The sequence below is a fragment of the Leptinotarsa decemlineata genome, unplaced genomic scaffold (assembly GCF_025532065.1).
Source record: "Leptinotarsa decemlineata unplaced genomic scaffold, Ldec_3_MD MMD2_tig00026328_RagTag_RagTag, whole genome shotgun sequence".
NCBI classification, from domain to species: domain Eukaryota; kingdom Metazoa; phylum Arthropoda; class Insecta; order Coleoptera; family Chrysomelidae; genus Leptinotarsa; species Leptinotarsa decemlineata.
Window position 1 is genome coordinate 31,925,384 of NW_027412688.1, and position 13,464 is coordinate 31,938,847.

Genomic DNA, 13,464 nt, shown 5'->3' on the forward strand with positions numbered 1-13,464 from the left:
AAGCGCTCAATCCAACTTCTGGAACATGTGAAGTTTTTTCCCTCGATTTTACTTCCCATTTCACTTGCCTTCTCCTGAAGAATCGGACCACTTATTGGTACATTTTCTTGTCTTTTTTGGGTAAACCATTGTAAAAGGCCCTTATCAACATCTACATGATCCGATTTTCGTAGCCTTTTACACTTACTATTAACCTTGCCATATGAAGATAAAATATTATCTTTATTTTTCCAAATTATGCAAACTGTTGATTTCGGCAAACTCATTTCACGACAAATATCACTCTGTTTACAGCCATTTTCCAATTTCTGAATAATATCATACTTTTCTTTAAGCGTTATAGCCTTACGCTTTTTTTGATTGTCCATTTTGAACGCACAACACAATACAAACGTACAAATTATACAACAGTTCACAGTAAATTAGAACGGCAACTGAAAGAAGAGCAACAACTACGTCTTTGTTAAATCTAATATCCGGGAATTCCACAAGAATTCCCCGAAAAGTTCATTATAAACGGGTAATTTGGTTCACTTTATCCGGAAATTCCTTATAACCGGGTTTACTATAAGCAATAAAAAAATTCATTGTTCTTATGGAATTTCTTTTAGGTATTTAAATTTGAGTTTACTATAAACGAGTGTTCACTTTAAAAGGGTTTGTTATATCCGGACTTTACTGTATATATATATATATATATATATATATATATATATATATATATATATATATATATATAATATATATATATATATATATATATATATATATATATATATATATATATATATATATATATATATTCCTTCATATTTTATTTTATAGTCTTCCACAAACCCTTCAACTAGCTTTGCTTCTTGTTATTGTCTAGAATATTTGTAATTAGAGTATTTTATATAAATCGAACAAAGGAGCATACACTGGTTTGTCTCATCCTTCCCTTAATTATTATTTGTCTCAAAATGAAAAACTTCGCTCCACTCGAATTTCAACAATGTGTACGCCCTGTATGTCCCAGCACATCAACAACCAATCAAAACGTGGAAGAAGTCCAATAAATGGTTATGAAAGATCCCCTTATCACAATTGGAGAAGTCACTAATGATGTTAGCATATCAATTGTTTCATTCCATGAAAGTTCTTCGAATGTTTTGGATATGTAAAATTTTTGAATTTTGAACGAAATCATCGGCGAATTAAAGTTGCTCAGAAGTAAATGAAGTCAACGACGATGCACAATAACGAAATTTGGATTCATGAATATGACGTCAAAACTAATGCTGTTATTCCTGAGGATGAATTCTGGCTTGCCAACACCGGAAAAGGCTCAACATTTGTGGTCAAATGATGGCATAGTGCATCATGTTTGCCATTAGGCAATAAGGAGTACTACCTACAAGTTCAACGGCGTTCGTGTGAAGTAATCCACAAAAAATTAATGACTTATGAAAAAACAAGTCATGGATTTTGAACCTCAATAATGCACCTAATCACACTCCGTGAATTTTTGCCCAAAAACAATGCTGTAACGATGCCCCAGCCTTCATATTCGCCAGGCATGGCTCCGTGTGACTTTCTCCTATTTCCAGAAATATAGAGAACCTCAAAGGGGACATCGCCGAAATATCGAGTTTTCGAGGATTGGAAGAAGCGCCACGACGTCACGAAAAATGTAATATTGCTCAGTTAATGCCTAAATTTGATATTAATTTACTATAAATATTGTCTGAAAACTGTATCGAGGAGAGATACATGAAAATGAGTATTTTGAAGTAAAATCTCGGCATTATCCAAACAGTTTGCCATTCGTTTGGAGAAAATCTCGAAATTCATTCTACATCATTGAACTTGAGATTAAAATTACCATTCATTATAATGTCACTATTAGCGGATATCAACAAAGTAATGAAAATGTAGGTTACTGAGATACATTTTTATTAAAAACTAGAATACAAATTCTGATATCCTTCCATCCATAATTACAGAAACCATCGATTCCTTCAGTAATAGTTTCACTTTATGAAAGTAAAGTTGACTGTAGGAAAATCTATGGTGAATTAGTAACAAGCTCACTCGAGTTTTACAATTTATAATCATTTTTCAATAAATGATCTTGTGAAGCTTACAATGTTTTTCATAATCATATTGAGAGATTGAAAAACCATTATATACATTCTCATAATGAAATAAAACTGTTTCAACGAGAATTTAACAAGGTAGAATTTGCAAAATAAAGTTTCACTAAAATTTCTGTACATCTCCTACTTCAAATTAATATTAAGTATGTCTCAAACCAGTTAAGCAAGTCAGATATTGAACAGAATTCACTTCATTTCAAAACTAATTAATATAGTTCATTGTATGATTTTCACTATAAAGGTTTTTATAAAAACCGTGACACGTGTTTCGCTATTAGCTATTGTATATCGAAACATGTGTCGCAATTTTTCTAAAACCCTTTATAGTGAAAATCATACAATAAACTGTATTAATTAGCTTTGATATGGATTATCATCAAGTATCGGCCACTTATATTCAACCACTTCATTTCATTTCGCACCACACTTTTTTTGTACCGTCATCTAGGTTTTGACTTAAACCCCTTTTTTATTGATATAATTATTATCAAGTTATATAAGAATTAAATATTTTGAATTTTTTTGACCTGTTTTCAAGACAAAAAAAACTTCTAGTTTATCCTGATAACACCAATATATTTTTCTCTAAAAAAAACTCCAACTCATCAATAAGTTATCGTATTTAATTTTACCAATGCAAAAAAATCTTAATGACACTTATCCTGAAAATTTGCTCCTGTCGGCAAACTGCCTAAAGGAAGTTAAGTAACAAGTTATTTTTATTAATTAATTTTTCTACCTCTCAAAACACTGAATATGTCTATATTTTGTTGTTAAGAATATTATAAAAATGAAAAATGGTATACCAAGTACACATATTTCTGAAAAAAAAAAAAAAAATCATGACAGCATAAAAATTTAAGATGTCAATGCACCTGTCATATATTGTTTTTCATATTGAAATACATCCAGAAAAGTACATTGAAAAATATAAGGACTGTATATATTGTACGGTATATACAGTCGGTATATTTTACATACCGACTGTTTTAGAAGCTATGTGAAAAGTAATGTCAAAAAATTGATCAAATCACCCATCCCCATTTTGTATAAATACTCAGTTGAAGAGTACTGTTTTCTTAGGAGGATATTTGATATTGGAGAATAATTAAAGAAGTCCAGTGCATTGATATCTATATAAAACTTTCATTCGAAAATTTTAATAATTTTATTTCTTTGCCTCAAATTTCTAACGGAAGTTGTATTCCACTAAGTTTTTAGGTACTTCTGAAGGACAAGCACACAAAATTATATGAAAAATATAAATAAATTTTCAATTCGAGAATCCACGGATGGATTCATTGATTCAATCCCATGCAAAGCAAAAAAAACATTTTTCAACTAAAAAATACATTTAACAAAAAAGTGAAATACACAAACTACTTCATTTGTTTTCAAATTACCAAAGGAATTCAGATTGGTCTGAAAAAATTTGATTTCTGCAAAAAAAATAAAAATACAATTTCCATGCTTGCTGTAAGTTTTGTGTTTGAAACAAACCTAGAAAATTGTGATTATTTGGAAACTGGATCTTGATGTACACAATCTGCTGCAGCTTCAAAAATATTTACAAATGCCGAGGACAGTTTTAGTATATTCTGTTTCATATTCAGGGATACTAAAATTCATGTATCTGTCCATGAGAATCTCATAAACAGTAAGAGATAGAGACAGTAAGTTAAAATGGAACAAAGTTATCTATTTAGGGAGTACTATCGAACGAAAATCGACTATGGTTTTTTAGTTAATGGCTATATCTTTTTCATTACCGGAAATCTAATAATACTTTGCCTTAGAAAATTACTATCAGAATATGCAAGTAGAATTTTCGTACAAAATGCGCCTGACTGAGGACTTGTCAGATTTTTTATTATTGGTTTCACGAATATGCAACATTTCCTCTGAGAAACTTTGTATCAGCTTCAAATTAGTATAAAGAAATCCACCACTAGGATCAAGTCAACATCAACATTTTTTTTTGAATCTGTATTCATTACTGATTGGCTTTCCATGAGGTCACAAAAGAATTTCCATTTTCCGTTTTATCATATATACTCTCGCAATCAACATTGATAACATTCAGTGGGTACAATTTAACCCTCTATCTCTTACGGTTCAAAAGATCCCGATGCACACTTGAATTTGAATAGCCCTATATAAATCCAGATCTATGAAAAACTGACAGTCTGAATACGTAAGAAATTAATATCAGTTTCGCCAGGACCTGGAAGAGCCTCTGCTTCCCCTTGTTCCCCTTCCACCTCGCCCTCTTCCTCGATTTACACGATCTGCAAAAAAATCGGAGAATTCAGGTTGATAAGTTGAGGCGAAATTTGCGTAGTTCAAAATCTCATGCCAAAAGATTTTTCTTTTCTTGCTTCTTCAGATATGATTTTGGTTGAGGTGTGAAAAAATCTATTATTGGGATAAATCTGAGAAGTCCATTAAATACTCACCAAAACTCTGAAAGTTACTGCTGAATTTTCCACTAGGCGGTGTATACAATTTGTTTTCTGCTCCTTTATTGGAACGAATCTGTTTGTTCGTTGATCCGTTACTGGATTCGAAATGAATGGGTGCATGTCGTTTTTGAGGTGCTTGTGGGTTTTCAGGTGATAACTAAAATGTAAGAAACAGTATGAAGAATGTTACCAAGCAACATTTATATTTTTTATATTTACACGAAAGAAACTATTGGTAAAATGCATATATTTGGTAATTATTCCGTTAAAAATTGACAAAATTGCAATGAACCCAAAAAAAGTTCCAAATTCTACTTATAAAATGGATATCTAGTAAATTTGCCAAATAAAGTGGAAGTCAACTTACCTTGATTTTTTTTTCTAACGATTTGAAGGACAGGTGAATGTTGCACTTATAGACGGGTGTTGTGTAGAACAAATCTTTTATCAATGTAGTAATGTTATCGAGGACAGCGGGAGCAATTTTGATTTTTTCGTCATCCTTGTTCTTGATTTGAATTTTCTCCAAGGATTTTTTACAGCCACCCACCCCACGAGAGAAATAGTTGAGTCTCGATCTAAAGTCTTTAAGCACCATCGGGTCAGAAGTTAGAAAATCAGGACACTGCCTCGCTATTCGATGAAACGAATATAACAGACACTCCACAGACGTGAAATCTAAGTTAGGCATTTTATCTATGTCGCAGTCTTCAGGAGGAAGGGGCATGTAGAGCTACAACAAATCAAACATTGATTTATAATTTTTCTATCACCCACTATTTTGAATTAAGTAACATTGAGGAATACGGCAAAAAAACATCAAGTTGCCACAAGATTTTTGCAAGGGTTGTTTCAATATCCTAGAGAATGTAATCTTAGCAGTGGCAATAGCTAACTTATTCATTGCTAGTATAACAGAACGACTGTAAAACTGTTGATGGTACAGTGGCAAGCCTGGCTTTGGCCGTCTAGCCCAATCATATCACCTAAGACAAGTTTTGACCTGCAAGATAATTGCATATCCACACACAAGTATTATTACTGAGGTTATGTTAATTTCTGAATGAAGTTTTCAGTTCCAGGCTGAACGTTACAAGAAATGAAAGTAACAAAAGTAGTAGAAGAAACAGAAACACAATTTATATTTTGTGATTTGACAACAGAATTCATACGACGTTATTAAAATATTTTATTAGGCAACATATTCAATGCCAGTTTCATTTTTCATTTTAATGAAAACGACACAAACCTAAAACGGCTTTTGTATCTATCTTTGATTTTTGGGAACTGTTGATTAAAAAAAAGAATATATTTTATGGGTATAATCAAATAATACAGCTTACCTTCAGTTTATCAAAAATCTGAACAACATAAAAAGAGGGAGTTTCCAATTTCCCACAGTGTGTACTAAGCTCAGCAAGTTGTTTCAAAAACTGGTACTGCATAATACTGCCATCTTTCAAGGTACCCATTTCCTTCCAATGTCCCAGTATCTGATCACAGTAAAATTTCACGAATCGCGTTGATTCCACATTAGCCTGTAAAAGCATTCACATACTAAGTATATAATATTCACTGATGAGTCTAATGATGGAGAACTATATCATATAAACTCCTGTTTATGATAAAAACATGATGAATACTATGACTTGTTACTTGATGAAAATTAATAATACTATCCATAATAATAATAAGAGAATTGCATTGATTCTCAAATGTGCTTTAAAATGGATATAAAGTAACTTGTAAGGACACACCACAAATAGATTATTGCAGAACTAAGCCGGATATTTTCGTATTGCCGCATCTACTGTAATATGCAAATAGATGATACCAGAGACCAAAGCTATTGGTCATGTTAAATCATAGATCATATATCACACGTTTTTTAACTGTTGAATCATTTCATTGTCCACTTGTGCTGAAAGCTGCTGAGGGATAGAAAACTATTTTTTTGACGATCAATGTCAAAGCTTGAACTTGCAACAGTCTGATATTGGGATCCTTGTTTATGTTTGTTGAACATCATAAAACATCATATTAGACAATAATAAACAATAATAAAAAAAAAATCTTCCCATTAATTTCTTGCTGTAATTCTTGAATTAACATATAGCCCAAAACATTTGAAATGCCTATCAAGATCTAGGAAAGAACACGTTGAATACTGACTAAAGGGAAGGTCGTCAGAACTTTTTATTTTATTGTCATATGAATTTGGCTCAATGTGATTGAGCTAACATTTAAAATATCAAAACCAGAAACAACAATTTTTTATTTATGAATTTACTTACACTGAAAAATGGTAGAGCATGTTCAACACACATCATTATCTTATCGGCATTTTGACTCCCTTCATCAAGTGGATCGAAATCTTTGTCAATTTCTGCCCTTTCTGCGATCAAGTTGACTAACTCTTGTTGACCAGCAATCGTTTTAGTTAATTTTGAGGAGGCTAAGAAGGGTAATACCGTTAAAAATTCTGTTGCATTGGAATCCTAGAAAAGAAACACTTTTTTATAGTGAACCAAGTGGCAAGACTTACCAAAACTCACCAAAATGATCTTTTTGCCCTCTTCCAATAATAAGTCATTTATTTCTGGAGTTAATTTCTCATCGAGCTTAACAAGTTTTTTATATAGGAACTCCACAGATTTCTCTGTGGCAGGGATGTCTTCTGTACTGCTACTTATGCAAGGATTGTTTATGAAATCAAGCATTACTTTGACTGTAGTATGGGGATCCTCTTTGAATACTTGTAACAAAGAGCTGCTCGCTGCATTAGACACTTTATCCTCTGCCTGCAATAACTGCGCTAAAATGTTGACTATTTTCGGAATATGTTCTTTAGCATCCTTACATATTACATGTAATATTTTTATGGTACAAATCTGGATCTGCAAAAAATCAACATAATTAAGTTTAGCAATCATCAGTTTCTCAAAAAGAAAGAATCAAAAGAACCTATTATTATTATGTTTGAAATATTGCAGTCGAATACATGAAAAATCCATCATCAAATTTGATTACTGTCAAAACATCTAAATCTCCTAAAAGTGTAAAGAAAAGCATATGTTACTAGTGACATGATGATATTACATTACATATTTGAGGCTTCAAATTTTATTACTATAATTCTTTTGATATATAAAACAGGAAAATATTTGCTTCAAAGGCTTGCAATAGTTTATGGAAAGTTTTGAATTAGACTGATTTGATCACAAATGAAGTCAAATCTTGGCACTCTGGTGTACTTTCAAAGATATTGCTACTCAAAAGTTGAAAAATTATCTAGTATTTCACTTCTGTTTTCTTCCATGAAAATTAATTTCCTCAAATTGTTTGTTTTCCAACAGCCTACATCATAATTGTTCATGAAAGTAAATTATACTTTTGGAGTGGAATTTCTCAATAATTTTATTGACATAGTTACAAACTAGCAATGAATGCGATAATGTCAAATTTATATTGCTACATAATATTCTTGATATTTGTATATGGCAACATCATTTTCATTTCTTGACTTTTAACTATTTCTGATAATGCCAATAAATAATAAATCTCTAGTGAAGTACCAATATTATTCAGAACTCCATGAACAAGTTTAGTTAATAGAAGAAATGAAAGCATGGAAACATTTGAAATGGGTTTCATTTAGAGTTTTTTTTATTACCAGAAGTAAATTCTGCAATAGTTAATTTTTCAACTTTTCAGTAGACATATTTCCGAAAGCAGACCCTTGCATCAAGTTTTGAGTTCTGGTTTTCTCCAATAAAGCAATGCTTTAGTTGCTTATATGTTTAATCGAACTCATCAAATGCATGTTCAACTCACCAAACTGTCATCATCTTCACATAGAATATAAATAGCTTCTATTGCCTGGTCCTGCAGAGACGGGAAATGTTTAAAAAATTTCGATATTATCTGTGCTGCTAATTGTTTTTCCTTATCACTTCCTTTTGCACGTTCGATGCACTGAAGATATTCTTTAGAATGCTGTAAATAATATAGATTATCAGTTGTGGCAGCTGATATTTGTAAATGCATACTATTTTCCCTTCAAAATATTATACGTACATTTCCATTCAGTTATTACTCCTTTTATTTCATTTTACATACTAACTTAAAAATTAAATGGTATAATGTCCTATTATAAGTGAAAATTCTAACCTTTGAAATATTTTCCTTAGCATCCGACAAAATATTGTACTTTTCGTACATTTCTGCTAGACTGTCCGCCATTTTGCATCAGAAGAAAGTTCATTAACGAATAAATATTTAGTAAATATCACTTAATAATACGTCCTACTGGGTTTGGAGGAAATCCAGTTTGATAACTCAAAAAAGCGTGCTTCTGTTATCAACTCTCTACCATTTTAACTTTTAACAGTGATTTACTAATTCCAATGTTGCCACTTGCCTAACAACTGTTCATTACTACTTCTTCTTATACTATATTCTTTTATAGCCTTAGCTTGTAATTGTATGCAGGCAATACTGCGATACAGTGGCCAGTTGAGAAAACAGAGACATCATGAGATATAGCCAAAGAAACAGGAGTGATTTATTAATGAATTATCTGTTTGAAAAATCTGTTTAAAATCTGTTCTTCCGTTAATCAGCTGTCACCTCCATACAAACGATAATTCTCAGAAGTTGACATACTTGTGCGAGCTAAGGACCAATGAGATCTTACCTTTTAACGTGTGATTCCTAACACAGTTGCAGAATCATCCCAGTTTCAACCAGATAAAATCTCTCGAGAAAAATATCTGGTCGAGGCAGGAATCGCACCCACGGCCTTCTGCCAAAATACGACGTTTAATGAGTATATTTGTTATTGGTGACACAGAAAATGAATCGTTTAATCTTGTTGACTGGAATGTGAAGTGAACCACTGCCTTTTTGGCAATTGCTGCAAAGGAGGTATCATGGTTACCAGGGTTTTATAGGAGGAGTTACGAAATAGACCCTACCTTAAACAGATGAGTAGGTGCTAGGCGTAAGAAGAATTCCATAACATCTGTAACTGAAAAATGGGTTGGATAGATATTCTAAAGTATTGGAAAAATATCATTTGAGAATGACTCGTTCATTGAAACTAATTCGTTTATTATATTATTTCCATTGATGAATGATCTGTCACCTTCTATGAATTGTCTAGAATACACTACATATCGACTACAATTTAGTGTCATTTTGCCCTTCAATGAGGTCGCAAACATGTTGGTGAAAATTTCATAAACCCTTCTATTAACTAATTCCCTGAGTGTTATTAGAACAAACATGATGACCAACATTTTTGTCAACCTTGAACTGATATGGAGAAACAAAATGATTGAATATTCGCTGATAAACATATGGACATATTTCAATATAGAAGCAACTAAAATCATATTTTTTGAAATGTAGACTACAAAACACATTTGATATTTCTAGATATATTGGAAAGCTAATGCATACAAACATTCAAGTATTAGTAGATGATTTCACTAAATTCGTTAGAATTACGCATTTCGAAGTGTATTATTCTGGTTTTGATTGTGGACTAATATTTCATATGGCAACTAAGAGCATTTTCCTTGAGTCAATGTTCTAATTATAAAGTCTAGATGTCACTCACTTGAAATGAAAACAGAGTACCCAGCTTGAAGCGATATCTAGTATATAGTAGCGGAAGCTTCCGAATAAACATTTTAAAGAAGTTTTCTAGAGATCATTATCTGAAGAGACTGAAGTTAAAAATATTCTCAAACTTGTTAACCTATCGAGCAATAGGTGTCAGGACATATTTAAAAACATCTCTTTCTATCAAACACAACTTCATTAATTGAATACCTGCAAATGATATATTTTTTATTCTACTGAGAACAAAACAGTATCAAGTGCAAGTTCTGAGAGGACCGTTGTGATCCATATCAAATGAATAACATTTCTTGGTTATTGAGGAGGCCTCACGTTTCACTCTAAAATTGGAAAATTGCAATCTACCAAGGGCGTATCCGGAATTTCTACTTGGAGAAGGTCATGTATCACTGTCGGGGAAAATGGACCAAATAACTATTTGTTTAACATAAATCTATTTATAGTCCACACATTTTCATATTTTTATTTGACAGCATGTAAATGGATGATTTGTGTGTGAAATGAAAACTTTGGATGTGAGAGGGAAGGGTTTTTCATAACTTTTATAACAACTATACCTACACTATTGACACCAAATGAATATTATTGTCAGTTATTATACATTCATTTGGGACATTTTTTTGTATAATATAATTTTGTTTGCTACTAGGTACTTTCAGAAATGTTGTGAATATTTGATATTGATTTAAATATCTAGCTCACAGATGAATTCTTCAAAAATATTTATTGCCGATTTCTCTAGAATCTGTCCCAGATCATTTTCATTTACCATTCCGTTAATGTTTTTGATGTTATGGCATTTAGGAAAAGTATTGTGATTTGAAAAAGTATATTTTTTGGTATTTCAATGTTTACTGGAAAATTTCAAAACCCTCCTTATTTTTCACTATTATTAAAACTTGTTTCAACAAATGTTTCACAAAATGTTTCACAAAGTGTTTCTGAATGATGTTTTTTAAATTTTAAAGCTTCTCTGATTGCACAAATGACGCGTACATTCACTGCCATTTATAAGCACTATAGAGTGAAAAACAATTACCTGGCTATGGAAGATCATTATATATTTCAACTCCTTAATGAAATATTGATTTCTCCCCAAATTTTGAGCGATATGATTCAACTAGAAGTTTTTTTGTTTGTCTTGTATTATAGTCATGGATGGTATTTATTTGACTGAAATCCAAATTCGAATGTTTGTGATTTTTTCACGTGGTATATATAAATTTGACGTAGGTTCAAGATTTGGTAATTTGAATATACATTTTATTATTTTATTTTGCAGTCTCTTGAGAGGATTCATTATTGATAAATCAACTGTTCTCCAAATTGAAATTAAAAATTGTAGATTTGAATTCACCAAACAGAAATATATACATTTGAGATATTTTAATTGAATAAAATTTCTAACCCTAAATAATATTCCTAAAATTGGTCAGATTTTTTTTAACATCTCAATATGAGTATTCCAACAGAGACTTTCATCAATGTATAGTCCTAAAAATTTTGTGTTTTGACAATATTTAATCATTTTGTTGTTAAAAGCCAAATTCTCTTTGTTCGTGATTTTGTTCTTAGATATCAACATAAGAAGACTTTTCATAATTCAAACTTAATTTATGATAATTTAACCAAGAGGTTAGCAATATAATGTCATTAATGTCGCTAAAGAATATTTTATATAGACAATTCACTTACAAACAAAATTAAAATTGCCAAGATCATTCAAAAATTATTAGATGAAAACAATCAATGTGAAAAGAAAACTTTACCTTCTTGTTGTGACTTCAACAAAAAGCATTTAAATATACGACCAAGCATCTCAAACATATTGAATCACTTTAATATCAACAATTGCTGGAAATTTCATATGCATATTAATATGATTATGAATAAGAATGTTTTTGTTGGTAACTATCTTCTTTTCGAATTTCAATATTTAATTCAAATAAGTATTAAAATAAATTGAAAGGGTACATTTTTAGGAGGGAATAGATAAAGAAAGGAAGGAAGCCATCAATTTCAAAAATTTACTCTATACCTACAAAGATGTATAGATCATGCAAAGAAGTAACTTTCAGACACAAAATGAAAATAAAACCCTCCCGAAACAGCTATTTTTATATAAATGTTGAATTACAGGAAAGAAAAATACTTTTGAAACATTTACTTTTATATGAACGCTGAATAATATGAAAAAAACCTTTTTTTATTCCGTTTGTATTCCAAACATTCGTAATGGAATCCTGTGAATAATATCTGATTCGATTCCATTACGAATGTTTGGAATACAAACAGAATAGAAAAAAGTTTTTTCGTATAATTCAGGGTTCATATAAAAGTAAATGTTTCGAAAGTATTTTTTTTTCCTGTAACTCAACATTTATATAAAAATAGCTGTTTCGGGAGGGTTTTATTTCCATTTTGTGTCTGAAAGTTACTTCTTTGCATGATCTACACATCTTTGTATAGAGTTGATTTTTGAAATTGATTGCCGTTTCCTTTCTTTGGAAGATTCCCACATTTTTTGTATCACCATGGAGAAGTAGAAAGCCATTACTTTTCTTTCCCAAATAATTGAAATGTTTGAAATTTTATTTTATAAATAAATATAATAAACATCTATATGTACTTATTGAATTGTTATTCTACACGGTTGCCAAAAAATAGTAGGGGAGAGGCGGGGAATCACACGCAGCGGGCAATGGTACGCATAGCCCTGTAGGACCAAGCGATCGTAGAATGTCGGTGCTAATTGGATAGACTCGTGGCACACACATATTTCAACAAATATGTTACGGTACATTTCAGTTCTACGCTTTTGTTAGTTAGATATACACCATTTTTAGTTTTCGGCATTTTTGTTATAGTATTTGTGGGTGATTCAAGTAAAGGTAAGTATTACATTTTTATTTCAAAGTTGCTCTATTTTTTTCATGAATGAACTGGTCCCTACTGAACCAAATGCCGTATATATTTCGTGGCAATATCGACCAATAATTTGTTCAAATAGCTCATATAAGACAAATTGCGTAAATCGGGTAATGATATGCGGTTGCGTACGGATTACCCTCATTGGCGTACCATTACCCGCATAATACCGAAACCATCAGTACATGTGTTTCAGCTGATCATATTGTTGTTTCAGGTGCCTAACAAGTACGTGAGAAAAACAAATATCGCTGGTTGGACCGAGGAGACTTTACAGAAAGCTCTTGAAG

At 31.3% G+C, this 13,464-nt stretch overlaps 1 protein-coding gene across 2 annotated transcripts; it reads right to left on the minus strand.

The window, feature by feature from the left end:
• Positions 1-1,918: 1,918 nt before the first annotated feature.
• Positions 1,919-9,015, minus strand: cass (apoptosis inhibitor cassowary). Of its 2 annotated transcripts, XR_002721889.2 has the most exons (9): positions 8,771-9,015; positions 8,435-8,596; positions 7,156-7,497; positions 6,895-7,098; positions 5,944-6,138; positions 4,968-5,333; positions 4,595-4,757; positions 3,639-4,426; positions 1,919-3,577 (listed from the first exon to the last, which is right to left on the minus strand). XR_002721889.2 is itself a non-coding variant. In XM_023157880.2 (8 exons), exons 1-8 carry the CDS (start codon positions 8,840-8,842, stop codon positions 4,347-4,349), a joined length of 1,584 nt encoding a protein of 527 aa, XP_023013648.1. In that variant the 5' UTR covers positions 8,843-9,015; the 3' UTR covers positions 1,919-4,346. The 2 variants fall into 2 exon arrangements, 1 of the variants encoding a protein (XP_023013648.1); XM_023157880.2 differs by having other exon boundaries at positions 1,919-4,426.
• Positions 9,016-13,464: the final 4,449 nt, after the last annotated feature.